This window comes from Monodelphis domestica, chromosome 4 (genome assembly GCF_027887165.1).
Source record: "Monodelphis domestica isolate mMonDom1 chromosome 4, mMonDom1.pri, whole genome shotgun sequence".
Taxonomy (NCBI): domain Eukaryota; kingdom Metazoa; phylum Chordata; class Mammalia; order Didelphimorphia; family Didelphidae; genus Monodelphis; species Monodelphis domestica.
This window is the reverse complement of record NC_077230.1, coordinates 232695092-232716918: the sequence shown is the minus strand read 5'-3', so window position 1 is coordinate 232716918 and position 21827 is coordinate 232695092. Positions and strand designations below refer to the sequence as shown.

At 41.7% G+C, this 21827-nt stretch overlaps 1 protein-coding gene across 1 annotated transcript in view; it reads right to left on the bottom strand.

Moving 5' to 3' along the window:
- TMPRSS13 (transmembrane serine protease 13) overlaps positions 1 to 21827 on the bottom strand; it is a 54509-nt gene that overhangs the window by 5952 nt on the left and 26730 nt on the right. The window contains exons 4-10 of the mRNA XM_056794325.1: positions 19875 to 19997; positions 18083 to 18212; positions 13438 to 13530; positions 12030 to 12073; positions 8117 to 8279; positions 6862 to 7034; positions 673 to 771 (exon numbers count right to left, since the gene is read on the bottom strand). Coding sequence (XP_056650303.1) covers positions 673 to 771; positions 6862 to 7034; positions 8117 to 8279; positions 12030 to 12073; positions 13438 to 13530; positions 18083 to 18212; positions 19875 to 19997 — 825 coding nt within the window. The remainder of the gene's footprint in view (positions 1 to 672; positions 772 to 6861; positions 7035 to 8116; positions 8280 to 12029; positions 12074 to 13437; positions 13531 to 18082; positions 18213 to 19874; positions 19998 to 21827) is intronic.

Here is a 21827-nt window from a genome sequence, read left to right as displayed (position 1 = left end):
GGGCTTCTCTTATGGAGGGCCACTACCCTCCATCTGGTTCCTGTCCCACGGTTTCACTTCCCCCAAGACTCTCACCCTCAGGAGGAGGAGAACTATAATTTATTTGTGTAAAGTAATTTATATCTGTTATCTCATCTTAACAACAACTTTGTGAAATAGGTGCTATTGTTGTCTTCATTTTACAGATGAGGAAACTAAGGCAAACAGAGGTTAAGTGACTTGCCCAGGGTCGTATAGCTAGTAAGTGTGTGAGGCAGCATTTTAATTCAGACCTTGCTGACTCCAAGTCCAACATTCTATTTACTGCACTTTACACCAATGAGTTAAAAGTGAGCTTGCTGCCAGGACTCCTGGCATGGCACCCCATGGGCCAGGTGCCTGTGGGGGTGACTGTTGCTGGGGATGTCTACCTTCCTCCTGAAGCCCTCTGGGATGCTGACCCCCACCGCCCTGGCGGCTTTTTCTGCTTTTCTAAGTTCACCCAAAGATCCCTAATTAGACTCTGGAGTCTAGGCACCCACCTAAACCCGATTCTGTACAGCTTATGGCCAGTTCTGTACAGGTTCCCCCCTCTGGTTCTGGGCAGGGAATTTCAGAATGCCATGACTTGGGCTGCCCACTTCCCCATCCTCACAGCCAGCCACAGGCTCAGCATCAGCTCTGGCTCCTTACCATCTGTTTCCTTTGTCTTGCCAAAGCCAGTGATCCAGCAGGTCTCATTGAGACTGAAGGTCTGCCCATGCATGGGGAGGCAGGCGGGATGGACGCTAGCTGCGATAAAGACCACATGGCATTAACCCAAGACCAGCACTGGAGTTAGGTTGTTTGTTTAGATTTTTTCTCAATGCATGAAATCCACTGAATGGTTTAAAAAAGCCTTGTTCTTCCCTACCAAACCTCCCCAGAACTCAGAATTCTCATGCGAACAGAGACGGACTCCTTCCCTTTTCCCAAGGAAGTCTTCTGACCCAAAGATTTACAGGACTTGCCGCCCCCTTTCCACGCATTTTGTTCAGTCTTTTTCAGTGTCTAACTCTTTGTGACCCTGTTTGGGGTTTCTTGGCAAAAATACTGGAGTGGTTTGACATTTCCTCCTCCAGCTCTTTTTACAAATGAGAAAACAGAAACAGACGGTTAAGTGACTTGCCCAGGGTCACAAAGCCGGTGGTATCTGAGGCCAGTTTTGAACACAGTTCTTCTTAACCCCCCAGAACAGCATTCTATCCATGGTTCCACTCAGCTGCCCATATTTCACAGATACAGAATCTGTTTGAATTTGAGGGAGGGGAAGAGACTTTAATCGTCATTTAGTCAAACCCATAATCAATCTATAGGATGGCTTCATCCTAGTCCAAAGGTCAGTCCTCAGGCCTATAAAGGATAATTTTAGCATTATCCAATCTTCACAGGCCCCCAAAGCCACAGTATTAAATGTATGAGCCATGGATACTGAATAGCCTGAAAATGATGTCCCCCTTGTATCCTCAGGGCATCTTGTGCTAGGCTGACAATAGAGGGACATCTACTTGACAGAACACAGAGGACGCGGGTTCTGTAGCCACTGGGCCCTTTTTGCCCTCTTTTCTTTGAATAGCAGTAGTCCAGGACATCCAGGCCTGGTCTGGTCTCCTAGAGCTATGCCTGTTCCACTCGGGTGATGGTGTTTCCCACCCCTTCCTGGAATTAATTCATGGCGGTATGACCCAAGCAAAAGCTCTTTTAGTTCTGTTTACCATGACTTGGTCTCTGGCAAAATGCAGAAGGAAGGACGTTGAGAGTCAGAAAGCCTGTGCTCTGAATTTACTAACTAGATGAAGATGTGTAAATGATGATTTGATCTCCAGGCCTTTCTAACATATGGTCTTGAGCAGGTTAGTAAACATTGGAAATATTTATTAAATTGAGTCCCATCCCTAACAAACCTCTCAAGCATGGGTCTGCCCCACCCCCCTTCTCTTTTATCCTTCAGAGTCAGTTTCCTTTCTCTCTAGCCTTCTCTTTGCTTCACATGTTGGTTGAAACCTTCCCCTTATAGACTTCTCCTGTGCAGGGATGAATGTTGCCCCCTTGGTAGTCTGAACATGTCCAGAAATACTAAGCCATCACACAAGTTTCCTAGGGTCAAGGCCTATTCTCCTTTCTCCTAATGACTAGAGAAATGAATATAAAAAGTTCAGATTTCTCTGCAGCTCATTAGGAAGATACTCAACTACCCTCTAGAGACTTTTCTCCCATGTCTACACATCAGGTCTAAGTGAGCCTGCATCCCTCAAAAGGGAACTCTTAAAAAATGGGAAGCATGTAGGCCAGGGTTTGAGATGGTCATAGGTTCTGGGTGAGGCTCCCTAGGTCACTCCATGCCCCACTTCCAATCAGTCCCTCCCTGCTCACCTGGCCTCAGTTTCCTCCTCCTTATTCCATGAGCTAATTGCACTGAGTCATGGCATCATTTCCATAATTAAGAAGCCAGGCACCAGCAAGTACCCCAGGCCCCAAGAGCATGACAATGGCAGGATTAACAAGCTTAAGATTCTTGGGACTCCAGCTCCACCCCAGGACCTCCTTCTACTAGTACAGTGTTAGGCACATAAGTGGCATTCTCCCACTACTCCTTTTATTTCTCCACCTGCATACCTTTGTAGGACCACAAATTCAAAGATTTATGGCTCTAAGGGTCCCTGACCCATTCATTTTGCAGATGAGGAAACCAAAGCTCAAGGAAGTTAGTAGTCTACTTAGTTTATTAATTGATGCCAACCCCAGAGTGGAATAGACACAGCTCTAGGAGACCAGACCATTGGAATGGCTATCCGGGAGTTTAGACTGCTGTTTCTTTCTGCTACTCAACAAAAAAGAGTGCAAAGAGTGCCTAGAGGCTACAAACACCTTTCCTGTGTTAAGTAATTTGCCTGTGATCACACAGGCTGTAAGTGTTAGAGGTAATATTTGAACCCAGGTCTTCTATCTCCAGAGCCAATGTTCCTTGTCTCTTTGTTTTACAGATGAGAAATCTGAGACCTAGGTTAGTGAAATGATTTTTCCAAGGTCACAAGGCTAGCTAGTGACAGAGTCAGGCCTAGACTCTAGATCTTCTGACTCCATACTGTTCTTTTCACAATACCAGGATTGACTATGGAAGGTCTTCTTTCCTCCTGCTCTCTTATCAAATTCCTTCCCATCCTTCAAAATTCAGTTCAAGTGTCTCTCCTCCATAAAGCCTCCCCTGAATAGCCCAATCCACAGTGATTGCTACCCCTCGTTGGAACTTCTGAAATACTTACTGCCTGAATCACTCCTTTGGTGCTTATCAGAAACTGCTTTATATTACTAGGTTTCTCGTTTAAAAAATTTTTTAACATCTTTCTACAAAAATTCAATCCTACTTTATTTTCAGGTCTTCATTCTATTCCTTCCACTTCCATAACCCTCCCCCAACCCATCCCCACCATTAAGAGAGCAAGAAACAAAAAAATCAGTTACAAACATTTAGTTAAGCAAATCAAATTTCTTCATTGACTATGTCAAAACCAAAAAAATCTTAATTTGCACTCTGAATCTTTCACCTTTCTATCTACTCCATCATGATCACTGTGACGCACATGTCTTTCCAGACATTCTGGAAAGCAAAAGGGACTCTGCCCCCTAAAGTCACTGTCTGTCACAAAATTGTTCATGCCCTTGGACCCAGGGATAACACTACTGGAAACACATCCCAAAGAAATTAAGGGAAAAGATGATGCAAAAATATTTATATTTGTATGATGCAAAAATATTTACAAAAGAAGTTTGAATGGAATGTCAAACAACTGGAAACTAAGGAGCATATCCATCAATGACTGGACAAATTCTGGTATACAAGCATAATGGAATCCATTAGAAATAATGAAAAGGGTAGGTTCAGAGAACCCTGGGAAGATTTGTATAAACTGATGCAGAGTGAAATGAGAAGAAACAGGAGGGTAATTTACACAAAAACAAGAACAGTGTAAAGACAAATTTGAAAGACCAAGTATAACTTCAGAAGCCTGGAGAAGAGGTGCCTTAGAAGAAACTATAGCTATTGTGAAGATTAAATTTAACTCTCCCCTGATTGTGAAAATGAAATTAATTAACTTTCCCCTGATTGTAAAAATTAAATTAACTCCCCTGCCCATTTTTAGATTTAATCACTGAAAGTGTAAATGCCCTACTTAAAGTTGAATGGGGAGATTTGCCCATATTTAGATCTAATCACCAAAACTATAAACATCCCATTTAATCATTAAGTGGGAGAGGTCTGTGACCCACATGTGCAATAGTGGGTAAAGAATCAGAATCAAACTGACTGGGGCAGTCCTAAAGTAAAACTTCAACAGTAATTGGTAGACATAAAATTGGAGGAAGGCATAGGAAGTGATGCAAAAGAAAGTGTCTTTAAAAGGGAGTTACAACTTCCTGTGGAGAATTGTCTGAGATTCGTGGGAGAATTGCCTGAGATCTTCAGAGAGAACTTCTGACTTCTTTTGGAGTTCTGAGTTTGAGTTTGAGGCTAAAGAAGAATCTGCTGGTTGAACCTGAGATCCTGTTCCTGCTGAGACTGTCCTTGAATCTCTTCCTTTGGACTGACATGTGGTGAGTGAAAAAAACTGACTCCTTTCCTGGATTTTTCTGAAGAGACTAGCCTCAGGAGAGACCTACCTCTTGAGAGAGACATCCCCAGGTCCTGGGCATTGTTGAGGCCTCTCCAGCTAAGGACTAACTCTCCCTGCCCAGATTAAGCCAGGGGCCAGGAGTAAATTACCTTGTGCTTAGGCTAGATATCTTACCCTATCCTCTCTCTGATTTTTTTACTTCACTCTTTCTATATTTTGTAAATAAATTGCAAATAAATCTCTTTGGAATAAATTAAATTCCTGGTGACCTTATTCTTAAATAATCCAATCCAACTTTTTTATAAAAAAAAAAAAAAAAACCAACCTTTTCCCCTCTTACACTATCTTCAATTTTTTTTTAAACCCTTACCTTCTGTGTTGGAATCAATGCTGTGTATTGGTTCCAAGGCAGAAGAGTGGTAAGGGCTAGGCAATGGGGGTCAAGCGACTTGCCTAGGGTCACACAGATGGGAAGTATCTGAGGCCAGATTTGAACCTAGGACCTCCTGTCTTTAGGCCTGGCTCTAAATCCACTGAGCTACCCAGCTGCCCCCTATCTTCAAATATTTGAAGAAATATCACCTGGAAAAGGGATTAGATTTTCTCTTCATGGGCTCAGAGGACAGAGAAACAGGAGCAATGACTAGAAGCTTTCAATTTTAGCTAGATATAATTAAAACCTCCTTTAAAATTAGACTTATTCAAGGATGAGATGGAATTCCTCAACAGGTAGCAAGTTCCCCATGGCTAAATTACTATCTGTTTTGGATACTGTTGAGGAAATTAATATCCAAACATCAACTAGACAGATGGTCCTTTTTCTCTGCTTGTTGAAATCTTTTCATTTTCCAAGTTTTTCCTCTAATGCTACTCTTCCATAATGTTTTCTGCGCTATAACCAGTCAGAAATTATCTTTCCAAAATTTGCATAGCACTTTGAACCTCCTATATGTTAGTGACATTCATTCCATATGACTTTTATTATATAGTTATAATGTATTTATGCATAAAATACCTCATTTTTCTTTTTTAAAACCTTTACAGTCTGACTTAGAAATGATATTAAATATTGATTCCAAGGCAAAAGAGCTGAAGCTCCTTGAGGGCAGGAATGTTTCACTTTTCTCTTTGTACTCCCAGTACTTATCACAGTACTAGTACATAGTAAGTGCTAAACAGATGCGTGTTGATTGATTCAATGATATGTGTCACATGGCCTATGCCATATAACATCCTGGCACAGAGAATAGAATGTTGAGCCTGGAATCAAGAAGATTCACCTTCCCAAGTTCAAATCTGGCCTCAGACACTAGCTGTGTGACCCTGGGCAAGTCACTTAGTCCTGTTTCTCAGTTTCCACATCTGTTAGATGAGTTAGAGAAGGAAATGGCAAGTAACTACAGTATCTTTGCTAAGAAAATCCAAAATGGGATCACAAAGAGTCAAATACAACTGAAAACAATGGAACAACAAGAATAAATATGACATCCTCCTTGTAAGTGAGACTTAAATAGTACTTTAAGGTTTGCAAAGCACTGTGTTATCTCCTTTGGTCTTCACAACAAATCTGAGTCAAGTGCCATAGGTATTGTTGTTATACTACTTTACAAATGAGGATACTGAGGCTTGGAGGGGCTAAATAGTTTGCTCAGAGCCACATGTTATTGTTGTTGTTGTTGTTCAGTCATGAACACAAAACCTGAAACAGTCATGTTTCAGTCATGTCTGACTCTACTTGATTCCATTTGGGTTTTTCTTGATAAAGATACTGGAATGATTTGCCTTTCCCCATCTCATTTGACAGATGAGGAAACGGAGGCAGACAGGGGTAAGTGACTTGTCCAGGGTCACACAGCTAGGAAGTACCTGGGGCCAGATTTGAACTTAAGAAGATGTTTTCTGACTCCAGCCCTGGCATTCTTTCCACTGCACCTCCCATGCTCAAAGCCACATAGCTAGTGCCAGAAGTGAGACTGAAGTGCCCAGTTGTTCTTGTCTCCAAGTTCAGCTCTTTACACACTGCACCATGAAAACAGGGTCCGGGTCTCAGTCATCATCATATTCTCTCTCCCATCCCCTAATCCCTTATCCACAGTGCTCTGCACATGGTAGGCATTTAATCAACGGCTAATGAATGACTGGTTCAATGGAGGCTGCAAAGCTGTGTTCATCTTTCTCTGATATGATACTCACAAGGAGATCTGGGTGGGACGGTCTTGGACTCACTCACCAGAGAGGGTCAGGGGCTTGTCAAGCCTCACGAGGGCAATGTCATAGTCATCCTCCTCATCAGTGTAGTTGGAATTGATGATAATCTGGGAGACTGAGGCTGCTTCGGGCAAGTGGAACAGGTTAGTAGTCCCAGCATACACTTTCCAGCCCTCTAGGATCTTTTCTCGGGTCCTGCCAGAACAATAGAGAGTTTTGTTGGCACCAGCCACCTACCTGCCTTGGCTGATGGGTAGTCTGTGCTTCAAGCAGAAAACATTAGCCTGTACCCGTAGCAGACAGCCTGATTAGATCTGGGGCGAATGCAGTGGCCTTTGGGAGGCCCCTAGAAGGGACAGAGATCCCAAGTGTTCGGTCACTCCAGGCTCCTGCCCTTTACTGGGCACCTTTTGTACTTGCAGAGTACCTGCTATCACTGCAGCACCTCTCACTTCAAACCTCCCCTCCAAAAAAAAAAAAAATCCAGAGACTAGAACTGACAGCCGTTATCAGTCCTCCAATGGACTCCCTGCCACTTCTTTCCTTGTATTCTCTATGCAGGGATGCAGGCAGGAAATTGCTCACATTTAATCTTTTCCCTATGAGCTCAAATTCAGTGGCTGTTGCCACAAACAAGCCTCCTTTTTAAGTTCCATTTTACGAATGCAACTCACAGCTTCTTAATACTCTTCACTATCTGCCTCAGTTTCCTTATCTGTAAAATGAGCTTGAGAGGGAAATAGCAAATTACTTCTGCCCGTCCCACCTTCCCCTCCTGAAATGTTCTAAAAGAGATAAAAAAAACCCCATTGTATTTGGAGTCAGAGGACCTGAATTCAAATCCCATTTCTCACATTTGCTACCTTCAGAATCTCAAGCAGTCATTTAACCTCTCTAGGGGCCTCCGTCTTCCAATTTGCAAAATGAATGCATTTGACTAGAGTTCTAAGACGCTTTCCGCTCTAGATCTGTGATTGCAGGAGCCATGTCATTTCATTCTCCTATAAATCAAAGGAGGCTCCAGCGAGAGTGTCAGCAGCATCTTCTACCCTTCAGAGGTCATCTAACGCAGTTCCTGACTGAGCATAGCTGTATCTGAGACAGCCCAGATGGAGGAGGGGAGTCAGGAGAGGGGAAGGAGAGTCTTTACTTTGAAATGTGTCCTTGCCCTTATCAACAGGAAGTCTACCCTCTACCCATCCCACAGCAAATGAGAGGCCCCCAGCGTGCTTCCTCCCCTGCTCAATCCACAGCACTCTGCATGCATCATCACTTACACAAAGAAGCAATGGGCAGCTGTGAGCACCCACTGGGCGTCAATGAGGGTGCCCCCACAGATGTGGGTTGTGCCAAAGTGTAGGCTAACTTGCCAGGGCCACTTGTTCTCAGGGGCCAGGGCCCCACCCACAATCCGCCCAGTCATCACTCTCATACCACAGCCTGTTGGGGAAAGAAGAATGGGAGAAACCTAAAAACTCTCATTATTTCCCAATATCCTCCTTCCTCAACCTGGACTCTATGCTGTTCCCCTTGGGCCCAGGAAGGTCTAAGCAAGCCCCAGCCCTGGAGAACATGCCACCCACACCTGCTGCATCACGGCTCAAACATAGCCTGCCTTTACCATTTCCTAGTCCTGCCCCGGGCAACTTCAGGGATCTGCCTTGGGCATGGGCCCTCCTTGGGATCATCTAATATTTGGAGATTCAAGTGAGAAAACATATGCAAACCTCAAAGAGCTATGTAAATGACTGCCATTATTTGTATTATTCTTTCTGGTCTCAGAAGGCTGTAGCACTTCCTCCTCCTTTCAGTCTAATTTTAATATCACTCTTAAGCAAGATATAATTAGAGGAATAAATCTGTTGTTATTGTTGGGTTTTTTTAACCCTTCCCTTCTGTCTTAGAATCAACAGTGTATTGCTTCTAAGGCAGAAGAGCAGTAAGGGCTAGGCATTGGGAGTTAATTGTTTGCCATTTCCTTCTCCAGCTCATTTAACAGATGAGGAAACTGAGGCAGAGTTAAGTGACGTGCCGAGGGTCACACAGCTAGGAAGTGTCTAAGGCCAGATTTGAATCTAGAACCCCCTATCTCTGGGCTTGGCTCTCCATCCACTGAGCTTCCCAGCTATCCCCAATAAATTTGTTTTTTAAAAATAATCATGCAATATGCTTCAAAGTTCAGATTAAGTAAACTTTGACTTCTGTTTTTTGTTATCCACTCCATAGCTCCCTCCTTCCTTTAGAACAGATAAAGGAGGGTTAACGAGGACTCCTTATCCTGATTTAGCCTGTCCAAACATCCATTTTATCACCGAGTTTCTTTGATGATAAGTAATATGCAGGATGAGTGCCAAACCTGGACTTCCTGAGTTCAAATCTGGCCTCAACTAGCAATGTGACCCCCCAGCAAGTCACTGAACCTTTTTAAGCTCAGTTTCCTCATCTGTAAAAAAAAGCTGGAGAAGGAAATGACAAACTACTTTAGTATCTTTGCCAAGAAAACCCCAAATGGGGTCACAAAGAATTAGCTACCCCTGAACAATAACAAGAGTAGGGCTATGCCGGTAAATGTTTAACAAGAAAAAAAGGCATACATACACACCTTTAAGTTTAATCTACTTATTAACACTTTCTTAAGTCTAGACAATGGATAAAATAATAAATGAAACCCTGATTTATTGCCCCTTGTTAGAGCTGGCTTAAGCACATGCCTGGTAATTCAGGAGTAAACTTCCAATCACACACCGAGGAGACTTCCTCTAAAGGTCAGTGAGCCAGAGGCCAGTGCAGAAGTTACGTGTTTCATGATGAGGGTGGAAGGAGCAAATACTAGGCTGAGTCTTTGGGTACTCTGTTCAGTGCCCTGGGAGCCTCAGGGACAAGACTACAACAGGGCTGGAGGAGTTTTGCTTAACTCTGAGTCTTTGAACAATGATGTCAAACTCAAATAAAAATGGGACCACTATTGTGGACTGCACGACTAGGTGGCTCAGTGGATAGAGTGCTGGCCCTGAATTTAAATCTAGCCTCAGACACTTACTGGCTGTGTGACCCTGGGAAAGTCACTTAACTCTGCCTCAGTTTCCTCATCTGTTAAATGAGCTGGAGAAGGAAATGGCAAACAATTTAGTATCTTTACCAAGAAAATCCTAAATGGGGTGGATATGACTAAAAAGAAATGAAAACAACTGAGCAATAACAACCTATACTTAAGAATCCCTACAGGTGGGGACAGCTAGGTGCCTCAGTGGATAAAGCACCAGGCCTGGAATTAGGAAGGCTCATATTTCTGAATTCAAATCTGGTGTCAGGCACTTCCCAGCTGTGTGACCCTGGGTAAATCACTTAACCCCAATTGCCTATCTCTTGCCATTCTTCTGCCTTAGAACCAACATGCAGTATTAATTCTAAGATAGAAGGTAAGGGTTAAAAAAAAAAGAAAGAAAGGGGGACAGCTGAGTGGCTTAGTGGATTGAGAGTCAGGCCCAGAGATGGGAGGTCCTGGGTTCAAATCTGACCTCAGACACTTCCCAGTTGTATGATGCTGGGCAAGTCACTTGACCCCTATTGCCTAGCCCTTACCACTCTTCTGCCTTAGAACCAAACTACAGTACTGATTCTAAGACAGAAGATAAGGGTTATGTTTTTTTTAATCCCTGGGGGCCACATATTGACTCAGTTTTAAAATGTAATATTATCTATATTTTATTGTGTTTTAATTGATTTTATTATATTTTTCCCACATTTTAATCTGGATTGGGCTGTGCTCCAGAATAGGCTTCCAATCTCCCTTCTGGGCCAGAGGGCTTTAAGCCTGGATCTGACTAGAGTCAGTGGAAATGCAAAGACTTCTGGGAAGAGGATGTGACATTGAGAGTATCCTGGCTTTAGCTCTCTAATGTTATTTTTAAAAATAACAATAGCTATCACTTACAAAGTGCTTTAAGGTTTGCAAACTGCTTTATCAATGTTATTTCATTTGATCCTTGCAACAACCCTGCCAGGTACCGGTTATTATTATCCCCACTTTACAGATGAGGAAGCTTAGGCAAACAGAGGTAAAGTGACTTGTCCAAAGTCACACAGGAAACAGGTATTAAGGGAAGGATTTAAACTCAAGGCATTTGACTTTTTTTTTTAATTTGCCTATTTTCTGAGTCTATTGGAGTGATGTTAGAGTATAGGCAGGCTGTCCAAATAATAATTATAATAATGATTGATGCTTTGATAGCACTTCACAGTTTAAAAAGTATGTTCCTCACAACAGGCCTGTGAGGTAAGTAATGCACATATCATCATTCCTATTTCACAGATAAACTCAGAGAAATAGCTTGATATAAAGGATAGGGCACTGGTTTTGAAGTCAGGAAGACCTGGGTTTAAATCCTGCCTCATGCACTTATTGGCTGTTTGACTTTGAGGAAGACATTTAACTTCTGTTTGACTCAGTTTCCTCATCTTATAAAATAACTGGACTTGATGGCTTCTAAGATTCTTTCTTTCCTTCTTTTTTTAAACCCTTATCATCTATCTGAGGATGAATCCTAAGGGGGTTTAAAATAGAAAAGCAGTCTTGAGGGCAGCTACATGGCTCTCTAGGTGTATAGAGAGCCAGTCCCAGAGATGGGAGGTCCGGGTATCAAATGTGGCCTCAGATGCTTCCTAGCTGTGTGACCCTGGGTAAGTCATTTACCTCCAATTGCCTAGTTGGTACCACTCTTCTGCCTTGGAATCAATACATAGTATTGATTCTAAGGTGGAAGCTAAAAGTTTAAAAAAGAGAAAAAGAGTGAATACTAAGTATCAGTTCCAAGGCAGAACAGTAAGGCTAAACAATTGAGGTTTAGGGATTTGCCTAGGGTCACACAGCTAGGAAGCATCTGAGGCCATATTGGAACCCAGGACCTCCCATCTCCAGGCTTGGCTCACTATCCACTGAGTCACCTAGCAGACTTTTCCAAGGTTCTTTATAATTCTGTGTCCTCACAAATGGCTCACCCACAGTCACATAGCTACCAAGCATCAGAACTACAGCTCCAACTTATGCCTTCCCCCCCAATAATCCACAATAAAGCCATGTCTCCCAGGAGGACTCTGGCCCAGAGCCCTTCCCTGCTACAGTTTTAGCCCAAGCTTGGCTCCTAGTGGAGTCAAGTCTACTCTGGTCCAAGGAGAAGAGAATCTTCTTACGGGTGCACTGAAGAGAGACGAACTGATGGGAAGGGCAGTCAGACCTAGAGGAGGAGACACGCAAAGAAGTGGGAAAAAGTAAGGACAAACCTACCTCCCCAAGAGCCTCCCTTGATTCACCACAAATCAACCCAGATTGCGACTGATGCTGCTATGCAGTCAGAATTCACTTCACATAAAAGTCTAATAAAACTCTACTTGGCAGACAGAGATGACCCACTGCCAGCAGAGCTGGCCATTAAATGTCGTTCTTAGCCATCTACCCTTCCTTGCCCAGTTGCTCTTGTAGCTAAAGACCCGCATTTGCCAGAAAGGATGGATTTCACAATTTCTCTCTGTGAGAATCTGACTTATGGACTCTGTGAGGGTGGTGTATTTGAAAGGGTACCAAGGTAGGGATCAGATGACCTTGGTTCGAATCCCAGCTCTGCTATGTATGGGCAGATTGCTTTGCCTTTCTGTTCCTCAGTTTCTCAATCTCTAAAAATGTCCCCTCAGTCCACTTTTTTTTAGAAACAGCTTCCTTGTGAGTAAAGCTTGTAATTTTATGACACAGAATAAGTTGTTTTTGGAAGATTTTTAATGAATGCAATTGAATCTGTAAAATTTTGTTGCAATGATAAAATGACAAAACAACGGACTGAGGGGATTGGGCTAGTTAATATCTTAGTTTCCTTTGAGTTCTGAATCGCAGCACTCCATGGATCAGGCATATCTTCTAGTAGCTGAGCACTGCACTCACAGACTGCTATTAGTATTCCTCAGCCCAGCCCCGAATCAGAGCTCAGGAAATGGTGACGGTTACGAATAGCAAAGTCCTGGTGGTGCCAAGCACAGGAGACCAAACTGTATCAGATAATATTACAGTTAGAAACTGTATCCAAGGCATAGTTGGGGATTCACTCTCTAGCCCCGCCAGTTCTTGGAATTCCCTTCAAAAAATGTCCAATTAGACAGGCATTCACCTTCCCTGTTCCTCTTCAAAAGCCACTTCCTCTTAGATTTATTGTACAGTGTCATGTTTACCTTAGCATTAGCCTTATTAAATTTTATTTGTGCCCTTTGTTTGTGGGTTCAACTTGGTCATTCTGGCCGAGATGCCAACTTTCCCAGAAGCCCAGCAGGTAGGAACTATGTACCCTGTCCATCCTAAATAGGCATGGCATACATGCTTATAGACTGCAAAGAAGGGAGAGGATTGAATTTCCTGTGACTTCCAAAGATGGCACAAAATCACAGACTACTCAGAGGTGGAAGGGACCCCCTAAGTCACAGAACCACGAATGCTGAAGAGGTTGAGCTGGGAGGAGTCTTAGAAGCAGCCAAGTTCAACTCCCTCATTTTGTAGATAGATGAGACAGAATGGAGTATGGAGGGGCAGATGGCTTCTAAACAAACTTAAGTTTACCTGTTGATGCTCTCCTGGATGGTATTGTTGTACTCAGACACAACGTAACTACTGGTGTATTCTTGGTGAGTAATTTCACCTGTGTGGTGAGCACTGCTGGGACAAAGGAGAAAAGAATGAAGGCTACTGGTTCCTCCCCCACAGGATTTTGACTTCCAACACAGTCCTGAAGTAGTATGACAGCCATTCACAATCATAACCCCTTAACACTGGTGGCAAAGAATTGGAACTTGAAGGCAGTCCATCAGTTGGGGAATGACTCGACAAATTGTGGTATGTGATGGCGATGGAATATTATTGTGCTAGAAGGAATGATGAACAGGATGATTTCGGAGAGAGCTAGAAAGACCTCCATGAATAATGCAGAGTAAAATAAGCAGAACCAGGAGAACATTGTACACAGTAACCAAAATATTGTGGAATGATCAACTTGAAATATCAGCAATACAATGATCCAGGGCAATTCTAAGGGACTTATGATCTACCTCCAGAGAAAGAACTGTTAGAGTTGGAATGCAGATCAAAACATATGATTTTTCACTTTTGTTTATTTGGGTTTCTATTTGGGGGTTTTGCTTTTATATGATTATTCTCTTACAAAAACGACCAATATGGAAATATGTTTTATGATTATACAAGTAAAACCCAGATCAAATTGCTTGCCAGATCTGGAAAGGAGGAAGCAAGGGAAGGAGGGAGACAATTTGGGTCATACAATTTCAGAAAACTTATGTGGAAATTTATTACTGGTAAAATAAAATATTGGTAAATAAATAAAATAAAAATACAATATTGGTAAATAAAAATAAATTGGGTAAAATATAAAATACAAATGAACAACACATAACTCCTTAACATTGGTAAGACCCTTTCTTATCCCTCAGTCTAATAACTTTTGTCTCTTATTTTATTCTATGATCACACCATCTCTGAAAAGTAGATAAAGGAGGAATTATTCTTCCTGCTTCACAGATTAGAAATTGAGACCTCAAAGGGTTGTCATGGGATCAAATGAGATAATATTTATAAAAGCACTTAGCATAGTGCCTGACAGATAGTAGACCCTTTAATAATGCTTATTCACTTCCCTTCTCCCATCATCCAAGACTCCTTTCAAGACATAAACACTCATGGCCACAAGTGCATTCAAGCATTTAGATGCTTGATCAGGCTTGTGAATAGTCCTACATTAATGATACCAAAAGCTCAGAAACACAAAGGGCAGAAAGAGAGCAGATATTTGGGCTGTAAATCAGAGACTCTTTAAAATGTAAATGTCATGTGGGATATCCATGAATCCTAGTCTTTGCCTACATCTACTTTAACCTAGTAAAGCAACTAATTTGACCTTTCTTATAGAACTTTCCAGCATTGTTGATCATCTCTCTCCACACCTCATTCCCCTACTAGGACAAGAAGGTTATGAGATTTGGATCTGGAAATAGCCTTTGAGATCAATTAGTCCAGCCCTGGAATTGAGGACAAAGAAACTGAGGTCCAGATATGCGAAGTAACTTGTCCAAGATCTTATTTAAATCTCTCTTTCCATGGCATGAGACTCATTTAATCGCTGAATATCAGGTGTGAAAGGGCCACGAGATGTCATCTAGTCTATCTCCCTAACTGATTTGAGAATTGCCTCTGTGATATCTCCAACAAGTGATGACAGAGACCCGCCTTGGATCACTTCTAATGATAAGATGTTCACTCCCTTTCAAGGCATCCAGTTAGACTCTTGCACAGATCTCAGGAAGTTCTTACTTAGGGCAGAAAGTAGATCAGACAAGCAGGATGACTTTGAAAGGTATAGGTTGTATGATTAAAAATGCTTTCTACCTCCAAAGAAAGAACTCTGAAAAGATTCTAAATACAGATTGAAGCATGTTGGTTTTTTTACTTTAATTTTCTTTTTTTTTTTGTTTTTGCCTCTTTTCTTTCACAACACGACTAATATGGAAATATATTTTGCATTACTATTACATATATAACCTTTATGAAATTGCTTATCTTCTCAATGGGGGGGGGTAGAGAAGAAGGGGGAGAGAATTTGAAACTCAAAATTGTAAAAAATGATGTTAAAATTTATCTGTAATTAGAAAAAAGTATGAAAATGTTTAAAGATTAAAAAAGGGAAATCTATAGGCTGATCTTACTATATACTTTAAAAAAACAAATTATGGGGGCAGCTAGGTTGCTCAGTGGTTAGAGAGCCAGGTCTGGAATCAGGACGTCCTAGGTTCAAATATGACCTGAGACTAATTGTTTGACTGGGCAAATCACTTAATCCCCACTACCTAGCCCTTACCTCCCTTTTGCCTTGGAATAATATGTAGTGTTGATTCTAAGACAGAAGGCAAGGTTTAAAAAAAGGTGGGGGGGGAAGCATATTATATATAATAGAGACATGGAGATTCATGTAAACCATCTTCCTTTTCTACTATGTGTGTGTATATATATATACTCTTTCTATTTTAGGCACAATAAAACACACTTGAAGGTAAAAAAACCTTCAGGGTATAGTCAATGTATAGTCAAGTGGTTTGGGAGAGTTTTCTTCCTTCCCCTCCCCACTAGGGGTAAAGATGCCAGGGAGCACATGCTTCCAAGTGGGAGTGCTGGGGTACTAGCTGAGGGGTACATAGACCCTGATGCTTTAGATACATGGGGGTTCAGAAAAGACCTTAAAGAAAGAGCAAACTTCTAGGAGTAAGATAAGGCTAAACTTTCTTAATTTAGCTCAATAATTGATACCTTCTAATAACAACAACAAAAAAAACTGAGCTGAAATTATTAGCTTCCTCCAACACTCCAGGATTCTGGGATGCAAAATGGACAGGGTTGCTTTCCCCAGGTGAAAGCCTAATTGTTGCTAAAAAAAAAAAACACCTGGTTTACCAGGCTAGCAATGGCTATCCAGCTAATATCAGTTTAAGAGGAGAAAATGGGATTTAGATATCACCCTTCTGAGCAGGGAGTATGGGGTGCTCAGGGAGGGGTAGTATCTCTGGTATGGAGGGCTTGTCGTGCCCTCTTAGGGCAGCTCTCCAGCCTCTGACCCTCACCTGACACCCAGCTCTCACTTGTGGCTCCTAGTAGCTCCAGCAGTGGCCACACCCCGGGCAACAGCTACAACAGGCCGGCTAAACCTTGTGAGGGTAGCCATCGGGTCGTAGACCTCTGGTGAACCAAGGCTTTGCCCACCCAGCATGTGAAGACTGCTTCCGCTGAACAGATGGAAGAAACCAACAAGAAGGTTCAACGGCTGAGATGGCGATGCAGCAAAGCACTATGGAATGCTTAGGGCATGTTGGAGCACAGAAGACAACACGGCCATCCAATGCAGCTGAGGAAGTCTCCAGACGTAACGATTTTTCGTACCACTGGACCCAGGCTTCCAACGCCGAGAGAGTGGGACTGTCTCTGTGCAATGACTTTTCCACTTAAATCTCCTTCACGCACAAGTGTCTTTGTGCACACTCATCTACATCACAGATGAAAGTGCACAAAGACAATCGTCATCCTTGGTTACCGAGAGACTACTACTACTACTACTACTACTCTTTCTATTTGGTGTTTGTTAAGATCAGAATAAAATTAAAAACTAATTTCTAAAAATGTTTTTCATTAGACTTATATAACTGATGCAAAGTGAAGTAAGCAGAACTGGAAGAACATTGTACACACTATTAATATTATAACAATAATCAACTGTGAAAGTCTTAGCTACTCTAATCAAGACAATTCCATTCCAAGGAACCCATAATGAAAAATGCTATCCACTGCTAGACAGAGAACTGATGAACTCTGAGTGAAAATTCAAGCATCCTTTTTTTACTTTATTTTTCTTGTTTTATGTGTATGCGCACACATATTTTCTTTAAAAAAAATGACTAATATGGAAATATGTTTTGTATGACTTCACATGTATAACCAATATCTTATTGCTTTCCTTTCTGAGAAAGAATTTGAAACTACTTTTTAAAAAATGAAAGTTAAAAAAAATTTTATGTGTAATTGGGAAAAATTTACAAAGTAAATAAAAATATATTTGCAGTATAAATGTTTTTTTCTTATATGAAACTGAAATCTGACTTTTTATAGCTTTTGTCCATTTGTCCTAATGTCCTTCCTGGGTCCTAGAAAATCATTTCAGAATGAGTCCTTTCTTGGGGTGCTATAACCTGCTCAAAAAGATTCTGGAGAGCTGATTGTTAAGTTTTTAGTGTAAAAATTTTAAACTTCAGAAATCAACAAGACACTACAAATCAAGGCTTGATTTATTGTTTTGCTGATTTCCAGGCTTAAGAAAGTAATTAAGAAAATGTTAATAATGCATATTAAACTTTAAAATATCATGCATTGTTGTTTCCACCCCTGGCCCAGAATTGGTTGTTAAATATTTACCAGCATACTCCTGAGTTCTTTGGACCCCAGCCAGCTTATTAAATAGCACAACTGCCTCTTCTGGAGGGGGGATGCTTTAGGCCTATACTCTGACTTTCAGAAATATTCTCAGGCTAATATTTAGCTATTATAAGGCTAGAGAGCTTTGGGGTCTGAAGGAGAAATATTGGAGGGAAGGTAATGGGATGTAAAGAGATAGGGACAAGGGCAAAGGTGGAGGAGGGATGAAAGGACACATTACCTCTGAAAGCCAAGTTGTCTGCAGATCTTCTCAGAGTAGGAATTGTTCCAGCCAGCACTGCAGATAGGCAACCACTGTCGGTGCACTCCAGAATAGACTCTAAGTAGAGACTTGTCCCAGTCAAACCTCACTGTAAAGAAAGAAGAGAGATCCTGAGGCTTCCAGATCTATGAGTTTAGAAGCCATCCTCATGGAATGGAAATTGGGAGGAAGGAAGAGCTAGACATCTGGAGGGCCTGAACATCTGCTTTTCTGAATTGTCTGGACAGGAAATAAAGTTCCAAAACAAAGCCCCCAAAGCAAGAGCCAAGCCAGGAAGCTTTATATCCCAGGAATTCTAGGACAATTCATGAAAGAGAAAAGATCCCCTCAGTTGATATACTGGTTAGTTTTGCTGAAAGGCATTTTTTCTCCCTTTTTTCTTTTTCTTTTTTTTTGGTTACAAGGGATGACTTTCTGGGGCAATGAAATTCAGTCAGTGAATAAGCATTTATTAAACTCCTACTATGTACCAGGCATTATGCTAATTGCTAGGGATAAAAAGAAAGGAGAGACAATATGAAGAACAGTGTACACCCAAAACATATACAATCTGTAAACTGAGCCAGAGAAGGAAACGGCAAACCACTCCAGTAACTTTGCCAAGAAAACCCCAGATGAGGTCATGAAGTCAAACACACCAGAAATTAGTGAATAACAACAACTAAAACTGGGGGTAGTCTCAGAAAGAAGACCCTCAGGTTATGGAGGATTGGGGAAAGACAGAGGAGGAATATATTATGAAATGAAGCTGATGCAACAAAATCAATAAAATTCTTATAAACATCTTATTTTTTTAAAGTTCATTTATTTATTTAATTAATTTAAAATATTTTTCCATGGTTACATGATTCATGTTCTTTCCCTCCCCTCCTCCCATCCCCCTCCTGTAGCCAATGAGCAATTCCACTGGGTATCGTTTTTGTTTTGTTTGTTTTTTAAAGAAAGAGACTTTTGGGGCCTTAGTTTCCTTATCTGCAAAATGATAGACTTGAAGACTAGCTGGCCTCTGATATCTACAGGCTCCTAATCACCGAGGTCACAGGATCTTGGCCAGGCTATCTGTACCTGGGAGGGCCATAGTAAGTCACCATAGGTGAGATGAAGAAACTGCTAAGGATAGGACAGCTAGGTGGCTCTGTGGATTGAGAGCAGTTCTACAAGTCCTGGGTTCAAATGTGACCTCATGTCCTTCCTAGCTGTGTGACCCTGGCCAAGTCCCGTGACCCCCACTGCCTAGCCTCTTCTGCCTTAGATTGGTTCTAAGGTGGAAGGTAAGGATTATCTTTTTTTTTTTTTAAGAAAGAAAAAAAGGAAACTGCTAAGGACTCCTGCTCTGGGAGGAGTTATGAGGCCCTCAGAGGAAAGAGCAGGGTTCACAATCTGAGCCAAGTATATAGACATCAAAGGATATAACATCCTAATCTGGAACTGGAAGGTACTTTAGAGGCCCTCCACCTTTTTACAGCTCAGAAAATTGAGGTAAACTTTGCGTAAATATGTGTATATTTATGCACATGTATTCATCCAGACAGACTCACATGTGGATAGGATATATATACACATGCATGCATAGACATTCGGAGATGTGATTGTCCAGCACCATGGATGGGGTTGGGGTGTGCATCCAAACCTTTGGTTTGTCCCATATTCACCCTCCCACTTACAGAGTCCCTTGTATGCCAGGCTCAGGCAGGATCATTCACACTTCCTCCCACCCAGAGTGCTGCCCACCCACCCTTACCCCACTTACCACAACCCAGCTCATCACTCTTAAGCTTGCAGTCCACAACCCCATCACAGCGCACAGCATTCCTGTGGCAGCTCTCAATGGGCTCCCTGTACTTGATTGCTGTGTGACCTTTCCAGAAATAAACTAGAAAAAGAACAGATGTATTTGTCACTATCAGGACACAGGAGGCTCAGCAGAGTACTAGTGGTTGGTAGAGATATGCAGTTGGATTCCCTCTGGGACTCTGGGGTTCTCTTTCATTATTCTCAAGGAATAGAGGGTCTAGAGTGCACCAAAAGGACTGTAGCATAGAAAGCAACCTCAAGGAAACTGAGGCAAGTCATTTCTTTCACTTTGGGGCTGTTTGCCCATTTGTGAGTTAAAAGACTTGGACCAGTATATTTCTAATGTTCCTCTAAACTACAAGGAATCAGAGGCAGGGTGGCAAAGTGACCAAGAATGATCTGGCTTCAAATTATACCTCTGACATACTATTTGTGTGACCATGGGCAATATACTTAAACCCTCTGAACCTCGATTTCCTTCTCTGTAAAATCAGGGTAATGATTTCTATACTGTCCACCTCATACAGTGGTTGTGAAGTATGTGTTTATAACAAATAAAGTAAAAGTGAATTGAAAACTCTAAATATCTTCTTTTATTTGAAGTGATTATGAGTCCAGACTCATTTCTGCTGCTCTGGAGGAGAAGCCCCCTATGTTGTTGATGCCATTGCCCTAGTTTCCTCTCTTTCACTTCATTACAGTCCACACCCCCCCCACAAAGCTCCTATAATTTTTTTCTTGTTGTTCAATCATTCAGTCTTGTGTAACTCTTTGTGACCACATGGACATTGTCTGTGGGGTTTTCTTGGCAAAGATATTGAAGTGGCTTGCCATTTCCTTCTCCAATGGATTAAGTCAATCAGAGGCTAAGCGATTTGCCCAGGAACATACTACTAGTAAGTATCTGAGGCCAGCTTTTAATTCCTTCACCACAAATATGCACAAACTCTGTCCCCCCTAAATGGCTACTATCATCCCCAGAAACTCAAAAGCTAGTGGAGTCTTTTCTTCTTTCTATCCATTCAATGTGGGGGCCCCTCAGAATTTTATCTTGAGCCCTACAAATTCACTCTCTCATTAATTGTATTGGCTTATCTCTAAAACTCCCTTTAACTCCAATGTTCTATGACTACAAGTAGTCAAAAATGTGGCAGAATCTATAGAAAGTTGGCCTACAACTTGGTTCAGGAGAACCTAGATTCAAATCCCAGCTCTGACAAATACTGGGCTATATGTTTCTGGAGAAATCACTTAATCTTTCAGTGTTCTAGTAAACTCTCTAAGATTCTATGTTTCTGAGAAGTTGCTGCCTTGCATTGATAAGACTGCCATAAAATCAGGAAAGCTCACTTATGATCATGGTTGCAATTACCATCTCTTTGAGGTAAGTGGGATCATTTGAATGACTCACAAATCTAGGAGCAACAAAACCATTGCCACAAGCCACATATCATAATCTAGTCTATTATGTTTCGGGTCATAATTTTCTTTGGTAACTCAATCCAGCCCTGGAGTCTCACCCAAACTCTAGTTCCTGTTACTTCGATTGACTGCAGGGCATCTCCACATTATCATCGTCTCTCATATTTCCATAGCACTTTCAAGGTTTGTAGATTTCTCACTACCATACTGTGAGGTAGGGATAGAAAATATTACTAACTCCATTATCTGGATGAGGAAACTGAGCTCTAAGAAGGCTCAATGACTCTCCCAAGTTTACTGTAAAAACAAATAAGTACTGGAGCTTGGAATCTAACCCAGTGTTTCCTGACTACAGTCTACAACTTTCCACTACACAGTGCTATCCACTACCTCCAAATCAATATGTCCACAATTATAAACATGTCTCCACCCTCCAAACCAATTCCCTCTCCTAAACTACCTATTGTTGATATTGGTGCTACCATTC